The 21,255-nt window shown below is 46.5% G+C and overlaps 1 protein-coding gene across 1 annotated transcript in view; it reads right to left on the bottom strand.

The window, feature by feature from the left end:
- Nucleotides 1-8,661, bottom strand: part of RANBP9 (RAN binding protein 9) — a 72,826-nt gene extending 64,165 nt beyond the window's left edge. The window contains exon 1 of the mRNA XM_061398827.1: nt 7,987-8,661. Within this exon, the coding sequence (XP_061254811.1) occupies nt 7,987-8,572 (586 nt within the window). The 5' untranslated portion in view covers nt 8,573-8,661. The remainder of the gene's footprint in view (nt 1-7,986) is intronic.
- Between the last annotated feature and the right edge of the window lie 12,594 nt (nt 8,662-21,255).

Genomic DNA, 21,255 nt, shown 5'->3' with positions numbered 1-21,255 from the left:
TGAATGACATCCCTTATATGTGGAATCTAAAAAGAAATGATACAAACGAACTTACGTACAAAACAGAAAGACAGAAAACAAACTGCTGGTTGCAGCATGAGGGGTGGGATAGTTAGGGACTTCGGGACACTCATGTACACACTGTGATACTTAAAACGGATAACCAGTAAGAACCTCCTGTGCAGCACGTGGAACTCTGCTCAACGTGACGTGCAGGCCTGGATGGGAGGGGGTGGGAGAGAATGGACACGTGTATATGGACAGCCAAGTCCCTTTGCCAGTCACCTGAAACGATCACAACGCTGTCAACTGGCTACACCCCAGTACAAAATAAAACACTGGAGATTTGGGGGGAATGCATGTATTAAGGTTCACCTTAAAAAATGATAATTTTATTTATTTATTTATTTTTGGCTGTGCCGGGTCCGCACTGCTGCGCAGGCTTTCCCTAGCTGCGGAGAGCGGGGGCCACTCTTCACGGCAGAGAGAGGGCCTCTGACCGCAGTGGCTTCTCCTGCTGCTGAGCTCAGGTGCCAGAGCATTCGGGCTCCAGTAGTTGCAGCTCCCGGGCTCCAGAGCACAGGCTCGGGAGTTGTGGTGCACAGGCTTAGTTACTTCAAGGCATGTGGGGTCTTCCTGGATCAGGGATCAAACCCGTGTCTCCTGCATTGGCAGGCAGATTCCTCAACACTGAGCCACCAGGGAAACCCCAGTTGCTTACTTTTGATTAAACAAGAACTTACATCGCTAACAGGGAAGACCAAGCCTACGGGTTGAACGCCAGGAGGGATCAGCAGCCTGTGACATCAGGCACACATGGGAGTGGGAATTTAACCAGGCTTGTATTTTATTACAACTGTTATTTTTGTAGTGCTCTGGTTACAAAGTTCCACAGGTTTTAAATGGTCTGCCCCAGCCCTATGTTCCCCAAAAGCCCTGTTACTTTTAGTGTGCAATTCTGTGGAAAACGTGAGGTTTTCCCAGCAACTGAATTCTGGCATTACAGCGGCAAGGTCGACGTCTTCCCCGGGACACAGCCTCCTATCCTCTCCCCTTCCTAAAGAACTCACTTCTGCACTCAAAATCCAGGGAACTTCGGCTCACTGAACTCTTTCTTGTTTGTTTTTCCTCTTTCAGGACGATATACAGGGCAATTATTTTAAAGCGCTCAAATGTCTTGATTTCCCTCACATGCCTACCCTTCCATCACAGGCAGCAAAACCACAGCCTAAGTCAATGTTACAAGCCATCTTCCCCACTCATGCACCAGGCGGCTGGCCTTTGCCGAATACACGTCCAAACATCTTGCAAATAGTCACCTCTATGAACAAATGATGTCAGCAGGGACCCCCACCGATATCCACAGCACACAGACATCTTCAGAATGAGGGACATGGCTCACACCCTCACCGTTCACTTTAGGCTTTAAGTCCTCTATGTGAATTCAGTGAGCAAACTGCCTCGCCTCCTGTCTCACAAAACGGGACTTAAGTGGGGCTCCACCGTTATACGTGGTTACGTTCTACTCTCCGCTGCCTTACTGCTAACTGGTGGCCTCTTTCACTGTTATTGAAGGGCCACTACGTATTTCTCCCTTCTTCAAGGCCAAGCATCTTCAGCTTCTGAACCACTTTCCTCCCTGCACGTCCTCACTCTGCCAGCCTCCCAAGCTCGTATTTTCATCTTTCTCCTTCCCTTCAAGCTATAAGGGCACAGTGACCCCCAAATGCATACATGTTTCATAAAACCATATGCCTCTGTGTTATAAACCATTGTCAGTGATGCACTGGGGTTGGTGGCCAGTATAATGAACTTTCTCCCCTAACTTTAAGGTAATAAAACCAGGTATTGTTACTATTTATCTTATTTGTTAAAACACATTAAATCCTGTAGACATTTACTACTGTCACCTAACTTGTCACTTCAGTTTTATACCCACAACCAGATTAAAATGAGACCTACTTAGAAATGACACAGTAGTCTCTAACACAGTACTGTCCAAAGGATTCTTAGGGATAATTTTAATTATGTGGATTTTCATCGTATATGCTGATGTTAGAAGCTAATTTTCAAATATCAGTGAGCCACAGTATCAGCCACAACAAAGAAAAAACAAAAAATCGGCCCTATCCTCCATTCCCCTCCAGGTACTGCCTAATCTCTTTCCTCGTCTACATTCCTCAAGAATAATTTGTATTCACCATACTTTCTGCTTGGTCCCTTCTATTCACCCTGATTCCTGCCCCCGTCACCCACTTCACACTGCTCTGCCTAAGGTCACAGTGATCTAACTTCCAAATCCAGTGGAAACTCTCCTGTGCCTATTTCACTAAACCCGTCTGTTGCCTTTGACGCTAAAGTTCACTTCCTCATTTCTGACACTCCACTCCTCTGCTCAGCTTCTGTGACACAACCCTCCCCTCTGTGCAGGTGCCTCTTAACTGCTCCTCCTTGGGCTCCCTCCAGTTTTCAATGTTGCTGTTGGCTCAGGATTCCACGCTCGGCCCACTGCTCCTCTCACTTTACTTTCTCTCTCAGACACTTGAGTTCCAACCACCAGCCAGCGGTGGCTCCCCAGTCGGTCATGACCCCGACCTCTCCCCCAGGATCCCGTCCATGGCGGTAATGCCAGCCCTTCCGAGGAGAAACTGCCCCACACGCTGTCCCTACTGAAACAAGGGGGGCCCACACTCCCCTTGTGCCAGGAGGACATTTCGTAACAACCATCACACCCCTAAAGGTGACTCAACACAGACAAGCACCCACGAGAAGGCCACCAATTCGCACCACAGCATATAATGAAAAGATCTGTCCAACTGGGAATGATGGCCATTAGCTAGGCCAACCTGAAAAGGCTCTTGGGAGTTTAAAATAGGAAAAAGGATAAACCAACTAGTAGGGAAAAGAAGAAAACAACCAGAAACTAGCACTGTCGCTGAGTCACCTTAACATTACAATCAAGGGAAAAATCATGAGCTCCAGCTGTGCGCTTACACTGCACCTCACTGACTCCAGAAGACCACTAGCTGTTCTTTCTTTAATGCTATTTCTTTGGCTTCTGCTGCTTTAAGCAGAAGTCAGATCACATGGCTGAGGTTCACATTTTTACTTATCTCTAAATATACTGTAATATTTCCTTGCCATCATCATTTACTTCACGATTCACTGCAAAAAACTAATAGGGCCATATACCCAGCATTGGCCTTGATTTTTTTTTTTAATCACTCCATTATATCCTGTCAGGATGACTTCAATACAGATCACAGGTATGTTGTCTTTTTTTCTCTACACCCAACACTGACCAACCAATTCAGGTCCTTATTTCTTCTATGGTCTGCAACAGCCTTCTGAATGAGTCTGCTACTTCCAGTCTTATGGCCCCTGAATCCATCTTCCAATCAGTTGTGTAATCTGACAAAGATGAAAACGAGCCAGTCACTTCCTATTTAAAATCCTCTGATGATTCTTCATCTCCTACAAAATAAGATCCAAGCTCAATGAAATATTCTGTAAGGCCCTGCTGGATCTTTTCCCAGCTGTTCCTTGTCACACACTTACATTCCAACAACCCCATATTGCTTGCAGATCCAAACATTTAGAATCATTCTCGCCTCTACACTGTCGTTTACGCCTTTTCCCTTGTAATGTCCAGCCCCTCCTCCTCCCTTGTATCATATCCATCTTTTAAGACTGACCACTGGCCTCATCCCCTTCAAGAGGCTGTCCCTCAGCCACCAGCTTCACCCCTGCCCATGCAGCCTGCAGTGGACCCCCTCGCATCTTCCACAGCACTGGGTAACACACGTCCCCAATACACACCGTGCAAAGCCCTCTGAGCGCTTTGAATTCAAAGACGGTGTCTTACTCACCTTCGAGTGCTCAGAACCTGGCACAAAGTAAATACTCACTAAAAGCCTGCTAAATAAATAGACAGTTGGGCTTCCCAGGTGGGTCGGCGGTAAAGAATCTGCCTGCAGTACAGGAGATGTGGGTTCAATCCCTGGGTTGGGTAGTTCTGGAGAAAGAAATGACAATCCACTCCAGTATTCTTGCCTTGGAAATCTTGTGGACAGAGGAGCCTGGTGGGTTATACAGTCCACGGGGTCGCAAAAGAGTCAGACATGACTTAGTGACTAAACACGACAAGCACTGCTGCTGCTGCTGCTACTAAGTCACTTCAGTCGTGTCCGACTTTTCGCAACCCCATGGACTGCAGCCCACCAGGCTCCTCCGTCCGTGGGATTTTCCAGGCAAGAGTACTGGAGTGGGGTGCCATTTTCTTCTCAACAAGCACTATATACATCAATTGCTTAATAAATCATCACTACAAAAAATATATATATGATTATCAGAATTGCTTAATTCTTGCAGTTATCAACAAGTACTCCTTAAAAAAACACAGATTTTCTTTGATGTGGACCTATTTTTAAAGTCTTCATTGAATTTGTTACAATGTTGCTTCTCTTTATGTTTTGGCTTTTTGGCCCTGAGGCATCTGGGATCTTAACTCCCAGATTAGGGATCCAACTCTGCAATGGAAAGGGAAGTCCCCTCAACTAGCATTCTTAAAGCAAAATTTTGGTAAAGAAAGTTTTTTTTTTTTGGAGAGAAAAACTCAGTTTTTAAATTCCTTGATTTTTAAAGAACATTTTCTGTATCACCTCCCATAAATCTCAAAAGACATTTGTACTGAGAAGCAAGCAAATATGTGTTGAGATATTTGTTCTACCTAAAGTGCAAGAAATTAGATAGGCGATTACATTTAGGGAGTGTTAGAGGTCTGCTGACCGGGGATACCGAGGGGGAGGGGAGCCGGGCAACCAAAAGTTCAATTTGCTTACTGTTAATAACGCTTCAATTAGAAGGTGACACTCACTATTCACTTCTTCCTATTCTTCCCAACTTTCACATTTCTTCTAAGCTGCCCTAAATCAGTATAATCTAGATGTCTGGACTTTTCCATGGCATTAGTGTGCTCCCGGCAGCACTTTCCCCACAGGAAGTACTTTCAGCATCAACTACTCTTCAAAGTCAACTGTTCTCCAGAAAGCTCTAAATGTGATCACCAGATTTTTTCTAGTTGAGACAGTTACGTCTCGTACACACTGAAGAACAGTGAGTTCAGAGTCTGAACACGAGTTTCCACTCCTGGCCTGCCTGTGGTGGGCAGCGGCACCTCCAGGTGCTCCCACTTCCTCGCATCTTATTAAACGAGAGCTCTACCACTCTACCCAAATCCAGTAAGATGCTCTTGGTGTATGTATCAGAAAGCTTCACAAAGTATCCAGACTGTGGTAACGTCACAAATACAAAAATCCAACCTGCAACCGAAACATCCAGAACAGTCAGAACTACTGTCGTATTTGTTAAAATGCTTTAGCTGGAATAAACGTAGCATTATAACTAGGTCTAAACTTGTCATATTTTATTTATTCAAAGCTAACAAGAATTTTAAAAATAAAAGGGGTCATGTTTAAGGATTTCAACAGTTGGGGTATGACTGCTAAACAAGAAGTCTTTTTAAAAATTTTAAGAGTAAACACACCCAATTCCCCTGCAATCTAATCAACTTTGTCTGCATGGCTGGCATTGTTTAACATCAATTCCCTCAAATCACTTAAGGAACCCCACAGCTTCCAAAGAGTTAATTCCTATTGAGAAGAACTACATCTTCAAACCAGAATACGTTCAGAGCAAAAGAAATCTCTTTTTTCAAAGGTAGGGAAAATCCTCACCATTCTGGAAAATAACTGCCTTCAATCTTTTGAAATTTTACAGCATGCAAAAAATACTTTATGAACAGTAGTTTTCAATGTTATTTTGTGCCTTGAAGTTTGATTACCACTGCCTATGACACCTCTCCTTTGCTAAGATGCCCAGTAACTTCTCGCGTGGTCCACCCAGAAGGCACACACGAAAACAACAGGGAAAACACACATGCACACGTTAAAATACCAAGGGAGAGGCAGAGTGGGGAAAGGGACTGTGTTTGTGACAAGGAGGAGGGAGAGACAAAGGAGAGAGAGAGAAAGGGAGCGCAAAGGATGCCCAACAGCAAGATCTTTTTTTTCCAAAAATAATGGTTTATGTTTACAAAACAGTGAAGTTTCCAGAAAGTGAATCTTAGTATTACACAACAGAAAGTAATAAAGAGGCCAACAGGAAAAATAATTGAGACAGCAGTGTCATAAATATTCCAAACTCCAACCAATTTCACATAAGCTGTACTTTTCCCTGACCTGAATCAACAATTTTATGTCAAAGGAGTTAGTAAAACTAGTCAAGGCATGTTACAGAGCTAAATAAACTATAATCACAAATCTCAGATACCATGGAAATTCAGAGCTGGAAATTTCCTTACCAACCCTAGTTCAACTCTCTCACCACTCAGAGGAAGAAACTGAGGCCCTGTCTGGTAGTATGCCTAAAATCACAAACCATGCCAGGATTCAGAAAGCTAGAATTCTTTGTTCAATAATACCCTGTATCTTCTGTCTCTGATTTTATAAGCTAACTATCAACCATCAACCATAAAATTTCAAGTTCTGTCGAGTCTAACAAAAAGCATTCTGGTAGTCTGATCAGAAGTGAACGCTTCGTTACAGCAATGTTCACACAAAACACAAAAATAATAGCCTTCAGAGAAGGGTATTAATAAAATATCCTAACATAAAAAAACAAAGGTCTGATATTTTGAAATTTTCAGTCACTTAGACTAAGAGCCATAGACAGCATTTAAAATTGAAAGTTCTTCTCTGGATCTATGGATAAAAGGAAGAAATATTCAACAAGGCCTATTTTTGTGCATATTCTTTGCTGCCAAATCATTTGGAAGATTTCTGTAGTTATTTCTCCTTTCTGATTAAATAGTAACTTATTTATCAAGGTTCTTCTCAAATTTCAGTCCGGTAAACTTTAAGAATTTCACCACAATGATTGTTTATACCCTCTATATCAATGTCACTAGGATCTGAGTAAGACCCTCCCTTTGAAGCCAATCAAAAATGAGGCTGCTTTGAATGTAAAAGCAGTAGGTTTGGGGCCTAAAAAACTGGATTTGTTTTCAGACTGACTGATATAATGGATTGATTTCTGCCCCCCCGCCCCAGACACGTAAACTTGATGCATGCTATTAATTTGGGCTACATTTCAAAAATTCCCATGGCAATTAATAATTTTATATACAACTAATCTGCTTAGAGCTTTGTTTTACATAGGAGAGATAGGTGAGGGGAGGAGGGACACAAGAGCACTTAGCCTAAGGCCTTTTTTTTTTTTTTTAACTGCAGGTGGAAAACAAGCCAATTTTCTTTAAAACACTAAAAAACGTGTTTAAAAAAAAAAATTCCTGTTTTCCACGAGACTTTATATAACGCCAACATACAAATATAGGGCATTTCCAATCGGTAGTGGTACGTTTCTGCTCCCCCAAGACAACACGTCTTCCTGAGGTTTCAACCTCTCTCACCCTCCAGTTGCTTTTATGGAGATAACACGGACACAAACTTCGGTCGCCGGTCCTTTTGTCGTCTCCCCTAGACAATCTCTGGCCTAATTTGGGGCAAAACCCCCCACGGATCACTCCTCCCCCCCATACATCCCTGCTCTCCCTTGATTAGAAATTAATACCCCAGAATCGTGCCTCTCTTCACCCCTCCCACCGCCCCCCACGTAAGAGGACAGCGCCTGACCCACCACCACCTGGAGAACAATGTAAACCCAACTGAGAACCCACAGATTTCCTCCATCCCGGCCCGACGATTTATCTCAAAAGGCAATCAGAAAGCGAGTTATGTCCTGTCATCCTGGATTCCCCCGAGGTGTCCTGCTCCCGGCCTGGGATTACCAGCTCCCACTCTACACGCAGGGAGCCTTAACCCTCAGCACCCCCTTCCCGCGATCGCCCCCCGCGGACCCCGAGCCCGGCCCCGGAGCGGCGGGCGGGCCGCGGGCCCCGGCTCCCTGCGCACGCCGCACGCCCCGCACCTTTGTAGTGCACCCGCAGGTTGTTCTGAGACAGGCCGATGTAGCTGAACTTGTCCTTCGGGCTCCAGGACCGCGGCAGCGGCGTCTCCTGCTCGTCCACAGCCGGGTAAAGGCGCTTCAGCCGCCGCTGCAGCTCCTTTTCCTGCTCGTTCAGGGCCGAGTCCCCGTGCGGGAAGGGCGCCGCGGCGCTGCCGCCCGCCGCCGGGGCCGGGGCCGGGGCGCCTCCGGCCGGGCCGGGGCCCGCGGAGAGGCCCGGGGGAGCGGGGGGCGCGCCGGCGGGGGCGGCCGCCGAAGCGGGTGGCGGCGGGGGCGGGGGCGGCGGCGGCGGCGGGGCCGCGGTGGCCGGGGGCGGCGGCGGCGGCGGCGGTGGCGGCGGGTGCAGGAGCAGGGCGGCCGCCGCGGCCCCCAAGCCGCCGCCGCCGCCGCCGCCGGGCGAGCCGGCCGGAGACGAGCCGGCGCTGACGGCCGGGGGCGCCGGCAGGACTCCGGGCACGGGGGCCGCAGCCGCCGGCGGGGGCGGCGGGAGCTGCTGCTGCTGCTGTTGTTGTGGCTGCGGCGGCGGCGGCGGCGGCGGCTGCCCGGACATCCCGGCCGCGACTCAGCCAGCGGCCGCCTTCGCCTCCTCTCTCCTTCCTCCTCCGCTTCCCGGGGGCGCTGTGGCGGCGGCCGCCGGCACCAGGCGCCCAGTCCGCCCGCCCCGGAAGCAGGCGGCCGGCCGCGCGCCCAGACGGAGGGAGCGCGACGGTTGGGGAGCTCGCAGCCGGGGCAGTGGGTGGGCGGCGGGCCCCGGGCCCCCGAGAGAACGTTAGCCGGAGCGCGGGCCCGGAACAAGGCGCCGAGGCCGCAGCGAGGCGGGGCGGGGGATGAGAGCGCGGTGCCGGCCGCCGCGGCCGCTGCTCTCGCGGCTGTTTCCCTGCGGGCGGGCCGGGCCGGCGCGAGACGCTGCGCGCGGGCGGTGCTGCGAGGGGGCGGGGCCGGAGCGCGAGCGCGGCGCGGAGGGCGGGGCCAGACGAAGGGGCGGGACCGGGCGAGGGGGCAGGGCCGGAGCGCGAGTAGAAGCGCGCGGGCGGTGCAGCGAAGGGGCGGGACCGGAGCTCGAGGGGGCGGGGCCGGGCGAGGGGCGGGGCCGCGGGGGGCGGGGCCGCGCGGGCGGCGGAAGGCGGGCCCGTGCGGGTCCAGGCGCCGGGTTCAGGCTGCTAGGGGTACGCGCGCGGTAGGTGGAGGATCACCGGGCTGCCGGCGGGCCGGCCGCTGGCGTCCCTGCCTCTGCCGGGAGCCCCGCCCCCCCGCCCGCCCGGCAGACTCTCCTCCTACCTGACTTCTTTTTGTTGCCGTCGCCCCGCCCCCGGCACCGTAGGGTAGCCTCTGGCGCGGCCCGGCAGCTTCCCATCCAGGCGAAAGCAATCGAGCCCCGCTGGGAAAGCCGCGAGCCCAGTCGGGGGACCCCCGAGACCAGCGGGACCGTCCCGGCTCCCGGAGCCCAAATCGGGTCCGTGAGTGAGCCGTCCGGGGCTTGCCCGGGTTCTGCTCGAGCTCGTGCCCCGGGACAGGGCCCTGTTTGCCGCCTCCCTCTTGATGACCCAACTGTTCCGCATCCTTCACAGTTATGTTAATACCCATTTCTAAAGGGAAAGTCTCCCACTTAAACCAGGGAGCGTCTTATTAATTAATTTTATGAGGCCTTAAAAGTGGACCTCTGGTGGCAGAAGGTGTCACTAATTTATTAGGAGTGCTAATAAAGAGTGGCATGTCATCGGAGAGCAGGAACACGAAATTACAAGTTGTATTTAGGAAGGGCTTATGCTGCTACTGCTGCTGCTGCTGCTAAGTCGCTTCAGTCGTGTCCGACTCTGCGACCCTATGGACTGCAGCCCACCAGGCTCCTCCGTCCACAGGATTCTCCAGGCAAGAATACTGGAGTGGGTTGCCATTCCCTTCTCCAGGAAGGGCTTCTAGAGGCGTCCAAACACTTTGCAGACTCGTTAATTTTCATAACAAACCTGTTTATTAGGTAGCAATGAATTATGACCATTTTTAAAACAAGGAACTATTCACTGAGGTCAGCAGAGTCAAAAATAGGACTTCCTACTTTGCAATTCCCAACAGTGCTTTGGTTGGTCGACTGATTGGCATAACTGGTCAAGCGTTGCTCTCCAACCCCTCCCAACCTTACTATTTTGTTTTCAGCACTTCTCCTTAAATTATCCTTTACTTAGCTGGCAAAATCGAGCTTTACAGTGTGTAATCTACACGATATAAATTCTAGTGTTTTGTTTGCTTCCAAAGATATGATGGTAATTGTTTGGCCAAATAAGCAAAGAACATTCCTTGCTGAATAGAGAATTATTTGTCTTGAAGAGAGTAGGTAAATGGTGACTTAATTGAAGGCCCTCAAAGGCTGGCCAGAACTAATAGTCATTCAGTCTAATTTCTCCCTGAATTACCCAGCCACTAGATGCCCTGTTGCTCTTTAATAAAAATATCCAATAATTCTAACCTAACACTTGATGACTTTTTTCAAGCCACTGCACTTTAAATTACATGAAGTCATTGTATTTAAATTGTTCCAAGATTGTCATTTATATTACAGTAAGGAGTTAATTGTAAGCCAAGCTTTATTTAAATATTGGCTAGCCAAGGTAGCAGAGAAGGCAATGGCATCCCACTCCAGTATTCTTGCCTGGAAAATCCCATGAACGGAGGAGCCTGGAAGGCTGCAGTTCATGGGGTCGCTGAGGGTCGGACACAACTGAGCGACTTCACTTTCACTTTTCACTTTCATGCATTGGAGAAGGAAATGGCAACCCACTCCAGTGTTCTTGCCTGGAGAATCCCAGGGATGGGGGAGCCTGGTGGGCTGCTGTCTATGGGGTCACACAGAGTCAGACACGACTGAAGTGACTTAGCAGCAGCAGCAGCCAAGGTAGAATAAGTGAGCTCCAAGTCTCATCCAACTTGCTTAAAGTAGTCAGCAAGGTTTTATTTACGAAGGTGTATTTTCTCCTGTCGGCACACTGAGAAACCATGTAGAAGTTTACATATGCTTAGGAACAACTGAGAGAAGAAAAGTAGCTGATATTTTATTGGAAGCTTTTTATAGGGGTGACTAGTTACTTACCAAACAGGCAGCCTCAAGAAATTAATGATTTCAGTTGTGTAAATTTCAGGATTCTGTAAAGCAGGCCCTTCCTTATCCTGAAAGTTTCAGAAAACAGCAACATCATTTTAGAAAGCCACAAATTTGTCGTGTTTATGTGCTATCCTTAGTTGCTTCAGTCGTCTCCAAGTCTTTGTGACCCCATGAACTGCAGCCCGCCAGGCTCCTCCGTCCTTAGAATTCTCCAGACAAGAATACTGGAGTGGGTAGCCATTTCCTTCTCCAGGGGATCTTCCCAACCCAGGGATCAAGCCCAGGTCTCCCACATTTCAAGGGGATTCTTTACCAGCTGAGCCACCAGGGAAGCATCATCATATTTATAAAGAGACATAAAGGTGTTCATGCCTTTTGACATATTCCCACCAAAAAATTAGAACCAAGTAGCAAAACATGAAGTGTTGAAAAAATTAAGGCCTAAAAAAGTTCAACAGGAAATACTGATAAATCAAACATGGAATCAAACTAAATGGCCAACATGAAGGGACCAGTTGAAGAGATTCCACTCAAGGGAATCAGAAGCATATTTAGCAAATTTGTTTTAAAAAAAATTTTTAATGCATCCCGCCTGGGCAGTGGAATCTCCAAAAGAAGGTGGACAGCTAATGAGAGAACAGGCACGCCTTCCTCTTGAATCAGCCAGTGGATACAGGACACAGTTTCGTACCCAGTCCTTCCAGGCCTCTTGCATAAGCACAGCCTGAAGTAGCTATATACATTATTAAAGATGAAGACACAGAAAAGTGATTCTGATGTTCTAAATGGAAAAAGGCTATACAATAATTTGCCAAAATTATTACCAGAAAGACATGAGGGAAAAAAATCACAAAATTCTTCTACCATGCACAATTATAATACATAATTAAAGTAAAAGTGAAGTCACTTAGTCGTGTCCGACTCTTTGCGACCCCATGGACTGCAGCCTACCAGGCTCCTCAGTCCATGGAATTTTCCAGGCAAGAGTACTGGAGTGGGTTGCCACTTCCCACTTCAGTGGGAGGTTGCCACCCACTTCTCCAGGGAATCTCTCCAACCCAGGGATTGAACCCAGGTCTCCCACATTGCAGGCAGATGCTTTACCGTCTGAGCCACCAGGGAAGCCATAATTAAAAGTAAAGTTTTATTACAAAAATATGAGACTTTCATTTAGAGACCTAGATGGTAAAAACCTATTAGCCTTGAACCTGTCCACAATCATTTTACACCTATATTTTCAGTCCTTCCCATGTGTTGCGATGATACTGATACACACATATCTGCTGAGGTTCTCAGTAGTAAACAATTAGGAGCCAATTCTGACTGTCTTAAGTGGAAGGAACTCATTGGAAAAATATTGGGTGGGTCTCAGGATTAACCAGAAGGCTAGACAACCAGGCCTAAAATAAGACCGAAAGGGGCCAGGCAACACAGAGTAGCCCCACCACTGGTTCCATCAGCCACATCAGATGCTGCCTCTGCCACCTTTCTGACCCCCAATCTTTTCATCACTCACTCAACGTTCAAAGTTGGCCAAACCTAAGTTGCAACCTCCTGCCAAGGGCTACCAATGAGTAGAGAGTTCCAGCTTATAGAGGTGCTAAGTTACTGAGACCTTCAACTCAGGGTGGGACTGGAGTGGCTAGAGGCTGTGGCACCTTCTGGCAGTGAGCAGTCACGTGAGTTCATAGAGAACTTGACACATCTAATTCATTTTCTTTGCTTGACATGACATGGAGAGGTTAGAATACACTGCCCTAATGGGACAGGGACCACTGATGTCCACAGTCAAGGATTTTCCAGTACCAAGAAAGAGGTTCAGACCCTGGCCAGTCAGTTTCAGTAAATGTCCATGAGAGTATCCTTCTAGGCCCTGGAAAATGGGATGGCAGACTGTGCCATCTGTCATGTGGTGTTAGGGTCTGTATTAGTTATCCATTGCTGCTGAACAAATTATCCCCCAACTAAGTGGCTTAAAATATTATCATACAGTTTCTGTGGGTCAGAAAGCTCATGGGGTCGGGGGGTGGGGGAGGTGGAGGAGCTTCCCTGTAGATTCAGGGGTTAAGACTTCTAGCTTCCATGACAGAGGCATGCCTTCTATCCCCGATCCGGGAACTAAAATCCCACATGCCAAGAGGTGCAGTGGGAGGGTGGGAAAGAAACCTCATGGGGATTCATGGTGCCAGCTAGGACTGAAGGATCAACGGGGAAGGATCTAAGTTCACTCACACGGTTGTCTCTGTTCTAGGACTGTCTCTGTTCTCTAGGACTCTGTTCTAGAGACCATTGGTCTAAGGCCTTGGTTACCTGCTGGATATTGGCCCTCTATTCTTTGTCACATGGGGCTCTCCAGCATGGCAGCTTGCTTCATTGAAATATGCCGGCCAAGGAAGCACTAGCCGAGGGACAGAAGTCACAGCCTTTAGTAACTGCATCACAGAAATGACATCCATTACCTTGGCCACAATCTGTTTGTTCAGAGTAAGTCACTAGGTCCAGCCTACTTTTAAGGGGAGGGTTTGACACAACTGCAGGGATACCAGACAGCAGGGAATTTCCTTGCAGGGTGTCTTTGAAAACTGCCTCTTACAGGGCTGTTACAGCTTCCAGTGACCCAGGGAGACTGCACTTGCCACACACACATCAACTATATCTTCTCAGACCAGGAATTGGCCAACTTTTTCTGTAACAGGTTGTGTAGTAAATATTTTAGATTCCGTGCACCTGTTGAAACTATTCAACTTTGCCTTTGTGGATGAAAAGAAGCCACAGACAATACATAAACCAATGGGCATGGCCGTGTTCCAATAAAACTTCACTTACAAAAAACAGGCAGCAGGCTGAACTTGGTCTACAGACTGTGATCCCAGTTCTAGAAAACACCTCTTATAAACCATCCTCAGTACTAAATGCCAAGACCAAGCCACTAGCAATGAAATCCCAAAAGGCAGCAAGTTGGCTTTATGACCAATGACCTGTGCTTCACCCTCGGGTCCTGGACATACCTGATGCCATACATGAACGGAGTCAGGATATTTCTGCCACAAATGGGTGGCAAATTGAACTGGATGGCAAATGGCAGAACGATGCTAGGAAGCTGCTGTAGGAAGGGCTTTGGAGTAATGCTCAGTCAGCATTTATTAAGCACCTATTACGTTTGGAACCCTGTGTTAGGTTCTGGGCACAGAGTCAGGAAAGAATGAAGAAGGATTACAAAGACAAACAAAGCAATATGGAATCTGCGCCTTCAGTGAACTGAATCTAGTTGGAGAGGCAAGAGTAGTACCCGTGACTAACAACAGGGCTTCTCAAATCTGCAGGTGGGCATTTGCTGAGCGGCAGCCGAGATGCTACATTTCCAACAGGCTTCCGGGGGATATCACTGCTGCTGGTCCAGGGACCATCCTTTGAATAACAAGGACTTAGAGAAACAGGGGAAGCTCTTTAGAAACAGAGGCTATAACTGGCCTTCCTTCTGTGAGTTAGCCACCTATTTCCTGACATGTGGGCTGTACATCAGTCATCATTTATTTAGTGCCTCCTCTATGCAATACACAATGCCAGGCAGCATGTGGAAATTAAAAAGAGAGAGAGAAAGAGGGAAAGAGAGAGAAAGAACTTAAGCTCCTTGAGTTTTGTGGAAAAAAACATTACTTCCACAACCAGTTTTTCAGGGTGGAGTATGAAAAGAGCCACAATAGAGACAAAGATCACCAGGGCTATTTTTCTAACATCCCAGGAGAAGGAAAAGTAATTCTCAAGCCGAACCCGTTATCACTAAAGTGAATTTTCCAGTGTGAGTTTCTTTGTATCTGTTATAGCATGGAGATAACTATATGTATATATGGCTTCCCTGATGGCTAAGGCAGTAAAGCATCTACCTGCCATGCAGGAGACCTGAGTTCGATCCCTGGGTCAGGAAGATGCCCTGGAGGAGGGCATGGCAACCCATGCCAATATTTTTGCCTGGAGAATCCCATGGACTGGCAGGCTATAGTCCATAGAATCACAAAGAGCTGGACATGACTGAGCGACTAACACTTACTTTTTACAGTATATATATTTTTCATACATATATATTATATATATATTCAGTTAAGTTCAGTTCAGTTCAGTCACTCAGTCGTGTCCGACTCTTTGCGACCCCATGAATTGCAGCACACCACTTTTCACTTTCACGCACTGGAGGAGGAAATGGCAACCCACTCCAGTGTTCTTGCCTGGAGAATCCCAGGGATGGGGGAGCCTGGTGGGCTGCCATCTATGGGGTCACAAAGAGTCGGACACAACTGAAGTGACTTAGCATAGCATAGCATAGGCCTCCCTGAGGTGAACTCCCGGAGTTCACCCAAACTCATGTCCATTGAGTCAGTGATGCCTTCCAGCCATCTCATCCTCTGTCGTCCCCTTCTCCTCCTGCCCCCAATCCCTCCCAGCATCAGGGTCTTTTCCAATGAGTCAACTATTCGCATGAGGTGGCCAAAGTATTATACATATATATATATTTCATCATTATGGTCCTCAAAGAAGGTACAAAGCCTAATTTGCAGCCTCAGTAAATATAAGAAGAAAGTAATTTAGTGAAGTGATTTAATTCACAATTCACTATGTCTTTCATCATGATTCTGTGTCATTTTATGCCTGGTAATTAATTTTATAAGCATTTTTGCTAGTTTTTTCCTTAACTGCCTTTAAAGATATGCAAGGAAAAATATGCCCAGCAATATGTGAAGCTTTTAAAAATTTTACTATTTCAAAGATGTCAGAACATCTGTATCTTGAAAACTGTTTCAAAGACTTCTTTAGTCTTTCTCTGCTTCGACTGCAATTATCCTAAGAATATTCAAATTAGAAACGGATATCAATTGTTTAAAGAGGAGTTGCGTTTGCTGTGGAATTACTTGTCTGTCTCCTAATGTCATCAACAGTCTCAGTCCCTCAAATATGCCTTATGCTACTGTCCACCTGAGAATTGCACATAGGTAATTGATCTTTGGCTGTTCTTAAGAGGCCCAAGACCTTTCCAAAATCCTCAAACTCCTAATTCTACTGTAGTGTATTATGCCACCCCATAAAACTGAATAAATATAATGAGACTAATCTACATGATTAGAGAACACCAAAGTCACAGTGACACGTGGCCACTGAGTGGTGTTGGCTAGATCACTCAATGACCAAGTGCGTATTTCCAAGTCACACACTAACCTCATCACACATGTGATGCAGTTTATGCTTGGGCACAATTATGAACCTGGATTACATCAAGAACTTTCTGGACTGCTTCTAAAGACTGTGGGTGTTCAATATAGTACATAAGCACTTATATATAAGTGTGCAAGTTCTGCCCTGATGAGATACTTCCAATGTCTCTCTGTATCTCGGCATGATTGTGTCAGCACACACGCACACACTGTGACAGACCCAAACTTGCCCCTTCAAGAGACTCACCTGTGCATCTGTGCACATGACTTCTTGGGAGTGGGGGTCTTTGCAAATGTGATCAAGGGTCTTGAAATGAGATAATCCTGGGTTATCTCAGTTCAGTTCAGTTCAGTTCAATCGCTTAGTCGTGTCCAACTCTTTGCAACCCCATGGACCGCAGAACGCCAGGCCTCCCTGCCCTCACGAACTCCCGGAGTTTACCCAAACTCATGTCCATTTAGTCAGTGATGCCATCCAACCATCTCATCCTCTGTTGTCCCCTTCTCCTTCTGCCTTCAATCTTTCCCAGCATCAGGGTCTTTTCAAATGAGTCAGCTCTTCACATCAGGTGGCCAAAGTATTGGAGTTTCAGCTTCAACATCACTCCTTCCAATGAACACCCAGTACTGATCTCCTTCAGAATGGACTGGTTGGATCTCCTTGCAGTCCAAGGGACTCTCAAGAGTCTTCTCCAACACCACAGTTCAAAAGCATCAATTCTTCAGCACTTAGCTTTCTTTATAGTCCAACTCTCACATCTATACGTGACTACTGGAAAAACTATAGCCTTGACTAGACAGACATCTGTTGGCAAAGTAATGTCTCTGCTTTTTAGTATGCTGTCCAGGTTGGTCATAACTTTCCTTCCGAGGAGTAAGTGTCTTTTAATTTCATAGCTGTAGTCACCAAATGTAGTGATTTTGGAGCCCCCCAAAATAAAGCCAGCCACTGTTTTCACTGTTTCCACAGTTTCCCCATCTATTTGCCATGAAGTAATGGGACCGGATGCCATGAGCTGAGTTTTCTGAATGTTGAGCTTTAAGCCAACTTTTTCACTCTCCTCTTTCACTTCACTTTCACTTTTCACTTCCATGCATTGGAGAAGGAAATGGCAACCCACTCCAGTGTTCTTGCCTGGAGAATCCCAGGGATGGGGGAGCCTGGTGGGCTTCCGTCTATGGGGTCGCACAGAGTCGGACACGACTGAAGCGACTTAGCAGCAGTAGCAGCAGCTTTCACTTTCATCAAGAGGCTCTTTAGTTCTTCTTTGCTTTCTGCCATAAGAGTGGTGTCATCTGCATATCTGAGGTTATTGGTATTTCTCCTGGCAATCTTGATTCCAGCTTATGCTTCATCCATCCCAGCATTTCTCATGATGTACTCTGCGTATAAGTTAAATAAGCAGGGTGACAATATACAGCCTTAACATACTCCTTTTCCTATTTGGAACCAGTCTGTTGTTCCATGTCCAATTCCAACTGTTGCTTCCTGACCTGCATACAGATTTCTCAGGAGGCAGGTCAGATGGTCTGCTATTCCCACCTCTTTCAGAATTTTCCACAGTTTATCGTGATCCACACAGTCAATGGCTTTGGCATAGTCAATAAAGCAGAAATAGATGTTTTTCTGGAACTCTCTTGCTTTTTCATTGATCCAACAGATGTTGACAATTTGATCTCTGGTTCCTCTGCCTTTTCCAAAATCAGCTTGAACATCTGCAAATTCACGGTTCATGAACTGTTGAAGCCTGACTTGGAGAATTTTGAGCATTACTTTGTTAGCGTGTGAGATGAGTGCAATTGTGCGATAATTTGAGCATTCTTTGGCATTGCCTTTCTTTGGGATTGGAATGAAAACTGACCTTTTCCAGTTCTGTGGCCACTGCTGAGTTTTCCAAATTTGCTGGCATATTGAGTGTAGCACTTTCACAGTATCATCTTTTAGAATTTGAAATAACTCAGCTGGAATTCTATCACCTCCACTAGCTTTGTTCGTAGTGATGTTTCCTAAGGCCCACTTGACTTTGCATTCTAGGATGTCTGGCTCTAGGTGAGTGATCACACCATCGTGATTATCTGGGTTGTGAAGATCTTTTTGTATAGTTCTTCTGTGTATTCTTGCCACCTCTTCTTAATATCTTCTGCTTCTGTTAGGTCGATACCATTTCTGTCCTTTATTGTGCCCATCTTTTCATGAAATGTTCCCTTGGTATCTCTAATTTTCTTGAAGAGATCTCTAGACTTTCCCATTCTATTGTTTTCCTCTATTTCTTTGCACTGGTTGCTGAGGAAGACTTTCTTATCTCTCCTTGCTATTCTTTGGATCTCTGTATTTAAATGGGTGTATCTTTTCTTTTCTCCTTTGCCTTTTGCTTCTCTTCTATTCACAGCTATTTGTAAGGCCTCCTCAGACAGCCATTTTGCTTTTTTGCATTTCTTTTCCACTGGGATGGTCTTGATCCCTGTCTTCTGTACAATGTCACGAACCTCCGTCCATAGTTCATCAGGCACTCTATCAATCAAATCTAGTCCCTTAAATCTATTTTCACTTCCACTGTATAATCACAAGGGATTTGATTTAGGTCATACTTGAATGGTCTAGTGGTTTTCCCTACTTTCTTCATTTCAAGTCTGAATTTGGCAATAAGGAGTTCATGATCTGAGCCACAGTCAGCTCCCGGTCTTGTTTTTGCTGACTGTATAGAGCTTCTCCATCTTTGGCTGCAAAGAATATAATCAGTCTGATTTCAGTGTTGACCATCTGGTGATATCCATGTGTAGAGTCTTCTCTTGTGTTGTTGGAAGAGGGTGTTTGCTATGACCAATGCGTTCTCTTGGTAAAACTCTATTAGCCTTTGCCCTGCTTCATTCTGTACTCCAAGGCCAAATTTGCCTGTTACTCCAGGTGTTTCTTGACTTCCCACTTTTGCATTCCAGTCCATATAATGAAAAGGACATCTATTTTGGGTATTAGTTCTAAAAGGTCTTGTAGGTCTTCATAGAACCATTCAACATTTCGCATTACTGGTCAGGACACAGACTTGGATTACTGTGATACTGAATGGTTTGCCTTGGAAACGAACAGAGATCATTCTGTCGTTCTTGAGATTGGATCCAAGTACTGCATTTCGGACTCTTCTGTTGACTGTAATGGCTACTCCATTTCTTCTAAGGGATTCTTGCCCACAGTAGTGGATATAATGGATTATCTCAGTGTGCCCTGAATCCAGGGGCTTATGAAGGGAAGAATAAGGGGATTTGAGACAGCCAGATGAGGAGGAGGAGGCTATGTGAAAATGGAGCAGAGAGATGGAACCACAAGCCAAGGAATGCCAACAGCCACAAGATGCTGGGAGAGACAAAGACTGGATCCTCCCCCACAGAACTGGGGGGAGTCCATCTTGATTTTGGACTTCTGGCCTCCAGGACTTGAGAGAATAAGCTTCTGTTGTTTTAAGCCACCAAGACTGTGGTCATTTGTTACAGCAGCTGTAGGGAACTATTACACACATACTGCTCAGATTTTTCGGGTCTTGGGAAAAGGAGTTGTACAAAGTTGTTAAAAAGATCAAGGGTACCAGTGGATTGTGGAAGCTACAGTGATATAGCACTTCACCTCTCCCCCATCAGAACTGCAATGCTTTTTATTGGAATGTACTTTTTTATAAGATGCAGAGCTCATATGTTATATAAATTTTATGCGTCAATAAAGGCAAATATAGATTCACTACTTGTCTTCATAATTTTATAGTTTACTCTCTCTCTCTCTCGATTTCTCTCCCTCTGAGTTCTGACCGCTCTTCAGTAAAAAGGGGATTATAAGCACTCTGGTTTGATGGAAAAGTAATTTTTTGATTAGAATATGAGCTGAAATTACTCTTCCACTGAGCAGAAACATAAATGCCAGAACGCTACCTTAGGAACACTGCTAGTGGGTCACCATGGCTGTGAAGTTCAGGGCTGTTCCTTTTTATTTATTTTTTTTAGATTTACTTATTTGTTTTATTTTTGGCTGTGCTGGGTCTTCATCGCTGCACGTGGGTTTTCTCTAGTTGCTGCGAGAAGGGGCCTCTCTTTGTTGCAGTGCTCAGGTTCCTCGTCACGGTGGCTTGTCTTGTCGTGGAGCACAGGTATGAGGTGCATGGGCTCCGTAGCTGGGGCACATGGGCTCAGTTGGTCTGTGGCATGTGGAATCTTCCTGGACCAGGGATCAAACCAGTGTCCCTTGCATTGCAAGGCAGATTCTTAACCAGTGGGCCACCAGGGAAACAGGGCTGTTACCTTTTAACCATTACCTGCCTAAGTATCATCTGTGTTATCCTTTAACAACCATTTAAACATCTGACTTTATGAGGATAACTTTATAGGATAGGTCAGGGGTCTTGTATCAGGTTTCCCGCAACAAACTCTGAGATGGAGTTTCTGAATCAAGTGACTTTGGGAGGAGCATGCTCTCAAGTGAAATATGTTAGGGAATAAGGGAAGCAGGAGAACGCAGGGGAAAAAGTCAGACAAAAATGAAAGTTCGGGGAAGTCTAGCTTCAGTCTAATGAGCTGGAGTGGGTGTAGCACTACAGAATTCCATGTCCCGCCCCCGGCAAGAGTCCAGGACTTTTGTAACCTGTATTAATCACTCATTAGCTGCAGACTACCTTCCTCCTGGGGAAAGCATAGCATCTTGAGCATCTCTGAGCAAGGAGGCGCCTTCTGGAGAAGGACATGGTGTGAGTCATTGGTAACCAGTGCTCATGGCAGCCTGAGATGGGCACACCAGCAGGTAAAGGGAAACTGATCAGGGTATCAGCTGCATCGAAGGATGCAGAGTGTGTACATGTTAAGTTGCTTCAGTCATGTCCAACTCTTTGTAACCCCATGGACTGTAGTTCACCAGGCTCCTCTGTCCATGGGATTCTCCAGGCAAGAATACTGGAGTGG

The sequence above is a fragment of the Bos javanicus genome, chromosome 23 (assembly GCF_032452875.1).
Source record: "Bos javanicus breed banteng chromosome 23, ARS-OSU_banteng_1.0, whole genome shotgun sequence".
NCBI lineage: Eukaryota > Metazoa > Chordata > Mammalia > Artiodactyla > Bovidae > Bos > Bos javanicus.
This window is presented reverse-complemented; position numbering and strand designations above follow the sequence as displayed.